This window comes from Leptonychotes weddellii, chromosome 10 (assembly GCF_054177405.1).
Source record: "Leptonychotes weddellii isolate Sample4059 chromosome 10, ASM5417740v2, whole genome shotgun sequence".
Lineage (NCBI taxonomy): Eukaryota > Metazoa > Chordata > Mammalia > Carnivora > Phocidae > Leptonychotes > Leptonychotes weddellii.
Window position 1 is genome coordinate 91,055,911 of NC_138378.1, and position 10,746 is coordinate 91,066,656.

Consider the following 10,746-nt stretch of genomic DNA (forward strand, 5'->3'; position numbering starts at 1 on the left):
TTCTCCCAGAGTACGAGCTGGGTGCTGTGGCTCCTTCCTATATTCTTGTGCTTTAACCAGCTCTCTACACCCGAGGGAGCTATTCGCCATGCTCCCAGGAAAAATCAGTGGCCAAACTTAAGGTTACGCTCCATTCTACTTTAAGAGAACTCTTCAAATTTCGGGTCGGCCTTTGGAAGATGTATAGACGACTAATCTGTGTTTGTTCGTAAGAAACAGATTCTGAGCAAACCTGTACTTGGAATCTGCTCCATCCCAATATCTTACTATAATCAAATACTCTTCCAGGTTGAGGACCAGCCCCAAGCATCAAAATATATCTCCTGCTCTTGGGAAATACAAACTGAAGGTTAAAATAAGAGAGCAGTTTAGCCTGCCAAGAAAATTTGGAAAGCTAAATATAAGTTAAAAAAATAAATAAATAAAGACAACTACTTGAAACTGCCTTACCCATAAAGAATCCAACCTAGATTTCTTGGGGGCAGAAATGAGATAACAAATACTGGGTTTAAATTTACCTGGAGTTTGTCCTTGGCCCTGGTCCCTCCTCTGTCCAGAAGGTAGAGGGTGTGGAAATAAAAAAATAACATTCCTCTGTGTCACGTTGATTATGCAACACTAAAGCCATTTCAGAAGATTCTCATGCAATTTGAGTAGATACCCAAATGCTCAGAGGCCCCTGCCCTCGGGGGCGAACTCTGTTGTGAGAAGAGATCCAGAGCTGTCCTACCCCAAGCCCCGTGTGGCCTCAGGCTCAGGCCCCTCCAGTACGGCATCACCTCACACACTGTGGTGAGAATTTAGCGCTGACATGTAAATAGTGTGCATTCGGCAATGTCTGCCCAGGGCAGCCTCTGAAGGTAAGAGGAGGGCAGGGGCGGACCCCTTTGCAGGCACTGACGGGCACAGTGGCCCTGAGGCACCCTGGCACACACCCCCAGGTCTAGCAGAGGTGAACTGGCAATAATCAGGGGCAGGAATCAAGTGGCAGCTCTCTGGTCTCAGAAAGCACAAGGGAGGGGCACCTGGGTGGCTCAGTCATTGGGTGTCTGCCTTCAGCTCAGGTCATGATCCCAGGATCCTGGGATCGAGCCCCGCATCGGGCTCCCTGCTCGGCGGGAAGCCTGCTTCTCCCTCTGACCTTCCCCCTGCTTGTGTTCCGTCTCTCACTGTGTCTCTCTCTGTCAAATAAATAAATAAAATCTTAAAGGACGTGCAAGGAGTTAGACTTGCCGTAGGGACTAAATGAGGCCATCTGAGCGAAGGCATTTTAGCATCTAGTGAATGTGAGGTGGTAGTAGTGTCCTCACTGATTCACTCTAAAGAATGTTCTTTGACTCCATCCCCACCCACTTTGTTTTAGGCCCTGTGCTAGGCACAGGGAATATAGTAGTGAACGGCACAGAGCATTCTCTGCCCTCAGAGGTCTAATGTGAGTCTAAAATTTTACAAGTTCTGGTGCAGCCCCTAAATCCCAAATACCATTCCCACTAAGAGCCAGCATTTTTATGCATGTCCCAGGTGTTGGTAGGGAGGATGCTTGGCAGGTGCCCGAAAGCACCAGCAGCCCCTGTCACTGAGCTCGACATGCAAGAGCCCAGTTCTGAGGGGACGGTGGCTTCTGTCCCTCAACAACCTCTCTTCAGGACAAGCTGGCCAACTCACCAGCAGTCCCAGGTCCAACCTAAGATTTCCGAAATTTATGTGCACACTGATTATTCAGGTCTGGGGAAATGTGGGGGCGCCTGGGTGGTTAAGCATCCGCTCTTAATTTCAGCTCAAGTGATGATCTCAGGGTCGTGAGATTGAGTCCCGTATCAGGTTCCGCACTGGTGTGGAGCCTGCTTAAGATTCTCTCTCTCCCTCTCTCTCTGTCCCTGCCCCCTGGCCCCAGCTCATGCTCTCTCTCTCTTGCTCTAAAAAAAATAAAAAATAAAAAAGATCTGGGGAAATGTGCCCCCAGAGCTGGTGCTTTAAGTGAAGGCCAAGCTTCTGGAGGTGTTGTCCAGCCCAGTAAGAGCTTTGTGGTCACCCTCTTAGTCTATTTTGGCTCCTCACCCCCTGTTCCTTTTTTCTTAAGAGCCTATGAAGTCTCTATAAATTCAAACGTGCTTTTCCTCTCCAGAACAACAGCAGTGGAAGCCTCACAGGCAATACCTATGTCTACGTGTTGTTTATTTGTAAGATGAGAACTGCTAGTCCCATAAAGCCAGGGATATGTTATGAAAATCAGAACTGAACGTTGCATATCTTTCAGCTGAGCTAGACAGAAGTTATGTGGACTTGCTTAGGCCAGAAGTTCTCTAACAGCATCATTCAGAAATGAGCTACCTCCACAGTCATTCAAAACTGCAGAAGCAAGCACCAAGACTGAGAAAATGGAATGATCAGATATTGAATATGAAATTAATACCAAGCAAAATTAATACAAAGACACCCACACTTCAACACATTGTATAACTATTGCACAAACTGCAGAACACCAAAGGCAGAGAGAAGACTCCCAAAGCAGCCAGATACCAAAGGCAGATTCCTCCAGAAGAGCTGCTGTGCAACGAAGAGCTGCCCTCTCAGCAGCAAAAATGGCAGCTGGAATATAATGGGATAATATAGAAAGTTGTAGAACACAGTGGGAAAATACCTTAGAAGTGCTGAGAGGAAACAATTGTCAGGGGAAAAATAACGTTTTCTGACAAATCAAACTGAATACTACCAACCGACCTTTCCTAAAGAAATTACTAATGATTGTACCGCAGGAAGAAAGAAAGTGATCCCAGAAGGAGTATCTGAGATGCAAGAATATCTTCATGACTCAAGGTAGGGAAAGATTTCTTAAACTCCATCAAAAAAGCACAGTCTGTAAGGGAAAAGATGAACGTATTCAATTACATTAAAATTAAGAACTCATTTCATCAAAAGGCATCATAAAACGTGTGAGACACATCCTGGAGGAATATATTTGCAATAATTATAACAGTCAATGAGATCCACACTACTAGAAAGAATTACTCTGGGGGGACGCCTGGGTGGCTCAGTTGGTTAGGCAACTGCCTTCGGCTCAGGTCATGATCCTGGAGTCCCGGGATCGAGCCCCACATCGGGCTTCCTGCTCAGCGGGGAGTCTGCTTCTCCTTCTGACCCTCCCCCCTCTCATGCTCTCTGTCTCTATCTCATTCTCTCTCTCAAATAAATAAATAAAATCTCTAAAAAAAATTTTTTTAATAAAAATAAAAGAAAGAATTACTCTGAATCACTAAGAAAAAGGCAAACCCACAAGAAATTTGTAACAAATAAAACAATTTAAAATTTTACAGAAGATGAAAGACATAAAAGTAAGCTCAATCTTATCTGTAATCATGAAAAATTAAAATCTGATGAGATACATAGAAAATCCCAAGGAGCATACCAAACGACAACCAAAACCAAAACAAAAACAAAAACCCCTTAAGTGAGTTCAGCAAGTTGCCGGATACAACGTTAACACACAAAACAATCGATCATGTTTCTGTCTATTGGCATTGAAAAACTGGGAAATGAAATTTGTAAAAAGCAATACTATTTACAATAGCTCCCCAAAATAAAATATTTAGGGATAAATACAGGAAGTGTGTATAGTATCTGTATGCTAAAAAGAACAAAATATTGATAAAAGAAACCAAAGAACATCTCAGTTATTGGAGAAGCATACCATGTTCATACCATAGTAAAGATGTCAGTTCTCCCCCAAACTGATCTATAGATTTAACACAAAATCCTAACAGATGGATATTGTAGATATTTGCAGTCTGCTTCTAAAATTTGTGTGGAAGTGACAGAACTAGGGAAGGGGAGGAGCTATCTCCTGAGACGGGCAGAAGTGTGAGCCACCTGCATTGACAACTCTTTTGATTACCATAACTTTACAGAAAGTTTTAAAATCTGGTAGTGTGATTCCTCCACACCAAGGATGGCTCCCTCTCCCCATGACACCAAATCTCCAGTTGTCTCATAGTCTAACACATTCTTTTTTTTTTTTCAAAATTATTTCATTGCTTTATAAAAGAACAAATTACCCACTAGGCAGTGTAAGAAATAGAACATTACCACTATCTTTGAAGGTCTCAGTATACTCATTCCCAATCCCATCACTCTCTCCCTCAGAAGGGTCATTCTCAGAAGGTGCTGAGGAGAATAGGTTCTGAGGGAATTGGGGAGTGGCAGTGAGTTCAGATTTTGTATCTGTTGGATTTAAGGAGCTTGAGGGACAAAGCCAGGACTGGGGTGGCGCAAATGAGGTGCTCAGGGTGCAAAATTTAATAAGGCATTCACTCCCGAGGTCCTGCAAGTGCAGGGTTGGCCCCTGCAGGGGAACATCCAAATAGAGACATCCATGTGGGCAAGTGGATGTGTGGGACTGAAGGCCTGGGATCGCCAGCCTATAGGGTGCTTAGAAGCACAGATTTAACAGGAATGAGGAGAGAGAGAACCAAGGAGGCTCACAAGGACATCCTAAGGAGAACCCAGGAAGGAGAGGAGCCTAGCTAGTCTGAGACAAACCAACAACAACACAACCACTTGGTGCTCATGTTGACCCTCTCCCTCAGGCCTCTAACTAAACATGCTGTCTGGTGGACATTTAGTTCTTTCCCTGGGCTGACCAGCATGGGTAAGCAAACAAATGCAGAGCCCAGAGAGGACGAGGAGAAGGTTCGGTTTCTCCACCAAGGGGATAATAAAAGGCAGGACAGGGCTGAGAGGTGATTAAACTGGAATGGTATCGCCCAACTGGTACCTGACCACAGGGTATCAAATACTATAACCCAGGGGCCCAAACCAAATGCCCACAGGGCCAGGCAGGCACTGTGAGTGGGTAAAGGGAGCCAGGGAAAGGAAATAATATTCCACAGTGAAAGTGAACAACAGAAAACATGCCACACAGTGGTGTGGGGTTGGGGGTAAAAGGGAGGTGGTCCACTGAGGACGCGAGGTCCTTTTTAAAGAAACAGTCACAGCTCATTTCAGCCTACTCTGGCCTGGCAATGTGTTCACTGTGGCTAGAACTATGGATTTCTCAAGAAATGTCTTAAATCTGAATTTTTCATGTGAAATATCCTGTTTTAAATGTCGGCAACTTATTCAGAAATGTTTTTAAAAACTGTATATGCTAACATCGTTTGGGCCAAGAAGACACAATCCACAGGCCAAATTACCCAAGTCCTTCCATCAGCGAGCTCTGTGTTAACCACCTGAATTTTCTAAAAAAAAAATCTACTCTTCCCCCAGGGCCAGCCTTCCTTCCCCTCTTGATTCCCACCTAACTTCACCTGAAGAGCTTTTATCCAGACAGAAGAGAAGACAGACGCCCTGTGAAGCGAAGTATGCCCTACACAAGGCTCTTCTTTTATGGTTTCTTCTTACAGATATTTGGGTGCTGGGTGTGGATCCTGGTAGCTGCCACCCAGGTAGCAAACCCGTTGCTGCAAGGATGGGTGATGTATGTCTCGCTCACCTCGTTTCTCATCTCCCTGATGTTCCTATTGTCTTACCTGTTTGGATTTTACAAAAGATACGAGTCCTGGAGAGTCCTGGTAAGAACCAGAGGGAGTGACCCAGGCCCTTGGGCTCCTCCTGATGTTCGTCCTGGGTATTGTGAGGACAAGGGGCCTTCTGGGTGGGGAGGGAGAACCAGAGACCAGGGACCAGAGGCCTGGTCAGGGCTGGGCCACTACAGAACCAAGACTTTTTATCTTAATGTGTTTACTAGTAAGCCAGAAGGAAAGCACTCCTGTGCCACAGCAAATGTTTCATTGTATTCCTCCACTGTCTTCCTTGTTAGGAATATACATATTCGATATCAAGCACATCCTGACTCATTTCCCTTTAAATTTTATTCATGGTTAAATTGTTGGAGCAGCATCGAAGGAAATGATAGTACAGGGGGAAATCACCCCAGTCCCACAGTGATTCCTCTATTCCTCGCAATTTTTATGTAAAGTGTATATATAATCACGCTGAACCAATAATTTTGGATATCAATTCTTTCATTAACATTATGTCATTAAATTGTTTTCATGTCGGGCGCCTGAGTGGCTCAGTTGGTTAAGCAACTGCCTTCGGCTCAGGTCATGATCCTGGAGTCCCGGGATCGAGTCCCGCATCGGGCTCCCTGCTCGGCGGGGAGTCTGCTTCTCCTTCTCCCGCTCCCCCCTCTTGTGCTCTCTCTCTCTCTCAAATAAATAGATAAAATCTTAAAAAAAAAAAATTGTTTTCATGTCACATCATCTTGATAACCATTTAAAATGTTTCTGTACTGAACAATTAAGAACATATACAAAAGTAGGGAACATCATATTATGGACCCTCAAGTAACCAAAACTGAGATTCCTGTACTATTAACATTTTACCACACTTGCTGCAGCCTTTTTTTCCTAAAGAATTTTAAAGCAACCCCAAAACATCATCTCATTCCATTCTACACACTTCAGTATGCCTCCAAAAAAATATGCACACTTTCTTACATCATCACACTTATAGAAAGTTATTAACAATCATTCCTCGGTATCATCTAAGACCCAGGCCATATTCAGATTTACCCGTTTACACCTGAAATGTCTTTTTACCATTGGCCTGTTTGATGGGGGATCTTCACAGGGGCCACGCGTTGCCCTTGGTAGTTATGGTTCTTGGGTACCTCCACCTTAGAATGGCTCTTCTTGCCAGTGACTGGTTGAAGAAGGCAGGTCAGCTGTCCTACAGAAGGTCCGACGTTTGGGGTTTGTCTGTTTGCTTCTTCCTGGTGTGATGTGACTGGCTCCTCCAAGTCCCTGAATTGAAGATGGGTGAACCTTTCTGGCAACAGCGTTTCATTAAGTGGTTTCTGGTCACATCACACATGGTGACTGGTGGCCCCTCTTCCAGCATGACAGGCTTACCCCCATCAACTTTTTCCCTAATCCTTTTTTTCATCCCCTAATGAGTTTTCCCTGAACTGAATATCTCATTAGGGGTTGCAAAATGCCAGTGATGGCATTCCTTCCAGAATTGATAACCCTTTTTAATGACTGTCTGACATTCTCGAGTTGAAGAAAGCACACTGCTGAGCATTTAGCACAGAGGCTCAACCACTGGAGTCTAGAGTCCATTAAGCCTGGGTCTGCCAGCTCCACCACCTGTTAGCTTAGGGCCAGTCCCATTGCCTGCACATCGGGGGTGCTAACAACAGCCGCAGCCTCATGACATTAGCTGTGGGGATGAAATGAGGCAGCGTGCATATACTGCAGGGCAGTGGCCGGCGCGTAGCAGGTCTTCATAATGCTAATGGTTAAGGGCACAGGCTCGGAGTTGATCTGGCCTGGCTCCAAATCCTGACTTGGCTATTTATTCACTGACCTTAACCTTGAGCTTCTATTTCCTCAAAAGGGCACTAACGTTAAGTAGTGCCGACCCTAGAGTTGACAAGGTTACATGAGGTGCGTGAGAAAGGCTTGGCACGAGTGAGCGCTCAGCCAAATGCCGGCTCGTATCGATATCACTGTTGGCATTTATTAATCCACTGTTGTTCACTGCATCGATGGCTCACCAGAAACACTGCAGAAGGAAAGAGCAGGAGGCCGGGAGCAGGCTGGCCTCTTTGGGCCACCCGTCCCGGCTGTGCAGGCCGCGGGGAAGGTGTCCACCTGCTTACGTGGCCGCATGACGCCGCCGTGGCCTCCCTCTGCCTTTCCAGGACAGTCTGTACCACGGCACCACGGGCATCCTGTACATGAGTGCTGCTGTCCTGCAGGCACACGCCACCATCGTTTCTGAGACGCAGGACCTGAAGAACTACTACGTCAACACGGCAGCCTCGGTGAGCGCCGGACAGCACACGGAGCCGCGGGGTGGGGGGCACATCGCGGGGGCTCCCTTCTGTCTCCTGCGGACAGCGGACCCCGGGCCTCAGGCTGGTGGGGCCTCGGGGGACGGGAGGAGGTGTGTGTGCGTGTGTCTGTGTCTGTCTGTGTGTCTGTGTCTGTGCTGTATGTGTGTGTATCTGGGTCTGTGTGTGTGCACATGCACGCGTAAAGAGCCGTGTGCAAGCTCAAAGGGTGCCAAGCCCAGGTTCAGGTGTTGTCTCTCATTTTCTGCTTTTCCCACCTCAGCCTTGCTCACTCATACGCCCACTCTACCGCCCTCAGAACTTTTCTTGTCTAAAACACAAACTGGAGCGCATCTTTCTCCCCTGTTGAAAATTCTTCCATGGCCCCCACTGCTTGTGGAATGGAACCCGGATTCCTCAGCATGGCCGAACTGTGCCAGGGTCCTTTCGTGTCAGTGACAGCAGTGCAAAGGGCTAACTGTGGGCTGATGGAATCCAGGGCCAGGTGGTCCAGCCAGTTGTAGGGAGAGCAGGACCCCCAAGACCTTAGGTCCACTAGGACCAGAGACTCAGCCAGTGCCTGCCTTCCTGGCAGCCTCTCTTCTCCCGTGGGGGAATGGCGCCCTCACGTGGCAGCTCGCTCACAGCCAGCAGCTTCCTCCTCTATAGCGGCCTAACCTTCCTTCTTCGGCCTTTGCACACTTCTCAGAAAGGATCTAACATGCACGCTGGGTGTAAGCCCAACAGCGACCAGTCACTGGGACCAGAAAGGCCACGTCCTGTGTCAATGTGGGGGCTCCTGCAAGGATCAGGTGGCAGGAGGAGGGGGTGCGGCGTGGGGAGCCATTCTCCACTGTAAGAATGGGGCGCCAGGCAGCCACTAGGGTGGCCTTTCCAGCCTGTCTGTCTGCCTCCTTTCCCTCCTCCTCAAACTATCCTAACTCCCCTAAACTCCTGACTCCAGGAGGCCCACATGCGGCCGCCCTTCCACGGTCTGGCCTGGTGCTCTCTGGCCTCTCTCCTCCTACCCCACCCCCCGCCCCCACCCCCAGCTTCTCCAGCCTCGCCGGCCTCCTCCAGGCCTCCTCCAGCCGCGCCTCAACACTCGACACCTGCTCGCACCTCTCCCTGGCAGGGACAGCCCTGCCCCAGGAGGCAAAGCCCCGGCCTCCTTTTCGGGGAGGCTTGCCCTTCCCCCTCCCCAGCAGGCCCATGTTCTCTCCGGCGCCTTTTCTCCTGGGCGCTTGTCCCCAGCGAACCTGAGCCTCCACTGGTTTATCTTGCTTACTTTCTGCTTCTGCCGCTAGGATGTAAGCACCGTGAGGATAGGGATTTTTGAATGTTTTGTTTGCTGTTATGGCTACTGTCACTTTTGAAGTATAGCAGGTGCCTGGAAGATATTTGTTGAATGAGCGAATGAACGAACGAATGAATGAGAACAGGCTGTGAGTGGACAGTGGGACAAAGTGAGGCTGGAATGGTCCTCCAGGCCCGGGAGGCCTGTTAAGGGCAATGGCCTCTATCCTGAGAAGCAGGGACTCCTCACACAGTTTCAAACATATGTCAGGAGCAGCGCAATCACATCCTCCTCTTGGGACAGATAGAGGGGGAGAGTGAGCAGAAGTGGGCAAGTCGAGGCCACGAGAGGTCTTGGCGAAGGATGAGAGCGGCGAGACAAGGGAGAAGTGAGCACACCAAGGATGGTCAGGCAGTACACGCAGACGAGTTTGGGGATGGCTGTGGACGTGGTGGTGGGGGGAGTGAGGCATCAGGCTGGTTTCTGTCAGGCAGCGGGATGAGATGGGGGTCCTGGAGCCCCCTGAGCTGGTGAGGCTAAAGAGGAAAGCTCAGGAGTCCAGTCTGGACCACTGAGAGCTGGAGGGGCCTCCGAAGCATTCACGAGGAGCTGACAAGCAGGTGCTCAAGGCGGGGTCCTGGGCTACCAGGTGGACATGTGGGGGAAGTCATCAGAGTCCAGACTGGCCGGGACAAGGGGACAGTGAGGGAGACAGGACCCGGGGCAGGGACTGAGCGAGCCTGCTCTCTGCCCAGGTTCAGGAGGACATGTGTGCCCAGGAGAGTTGGAGCGGGAACCCAGGAGGGTGCCCGGGGATGGCGGGTATCAAGGAGGGTGGAGAGGGGGGCCAGCGGTGGCTGCCTGGCAGGGCATGGGGCAGGCAGGGGGAGCAGGGTCAGGACACGCGGCCTCCCAGACTGCAGGGAAGGGATGGGGGCGGCCGTCGGCCTTGGCCATAGCTAATGCAGGAGTCTCTGGTCTCCTTCCAGTTCTTCGCCTTCATCACCGCCCTGCTCTACATCCTCCATGCCTTCAGCATCTACTACCACTGAAGAGGCGGGGAGCCGGGCCGCGGGGAGAAGCGCCCCAGCAACACCTGGATGATGGGCTCCGGAAAGTCGCTCTCAACATTCACCATGTGGATGACAAACAGAAGATCAGCAAGAACATCAACAGGCTGGACAGACCAGCTTCTCAGACTGAGTGATGAAATCGCACTCTGGCATCTCTGTTTGGACATTTTTAATTCATTACGGCGAATATGAAAAAGCTTGGGGGGGGGGGGCTTGTTTTGCTTGTTTGTTTGGTTGGTTTGGTTTTTGCCCGGGAAAGTAACTGTCCCTCCCGACAGGGAACCTCACTCTTCTGGAAAACCGATATCCAAAGTCCTCACAGGTGAGGATCCCAGCTCTGCCACTGTCACACCTGTTTGGGGATTCTGCCTCAGGAGTCAGGTTCCCCCAGGGCAGGTTTAAGGGAACACTCATTCTTGTTCTGTTAAAATCGAAATGGTGCCGTCGATGCCTTCAGATCTGAAGAAGAGCCACAGACCTTGTTCCTGAGGCATGGTTCTGCCTTTGCTTTGAGCAGTGGTCCAAATCCTCTCTCCCCT

General features: G+C 49.1%; 1 protein-coding gene across 2 annotated transcripts in view; it reads left to right on the forward strand.

Moving 5' to 3' along the window:
• The window catches only part of MALL (mal, T cell differentiation protein like), a 17,599-nt gene extending 6,859 nt beyond the window's left edge, over nt 1-10,740 (forward strand). Inside the window, exons 2-4 of one of the 2 annotated variants that reach the window (XM_006730985.3) lie at nt 5,400-5,567; nt 7,706-7,828; nt 10,124-10,740. In XM_006730985.3, coding sequence (XP_006731048.1) covers nt 5,400-5,567; nt 7,706-7,828; nt 10,124-10,186 — 354 coding nt within the window. In that variant the 3' untranslated portion in view covers nt 10,187-10,740. The remainder of the gene's footprint in view (nt 1-5,399; nt 5,568-7,705; nt 7,829-10,123) is intronic. The other variant, XM_031025584.2, reaches the window with a different exon arrangement.
• Nucleotides 10,741-10,746: the final 6 nt, after the last annotated feature.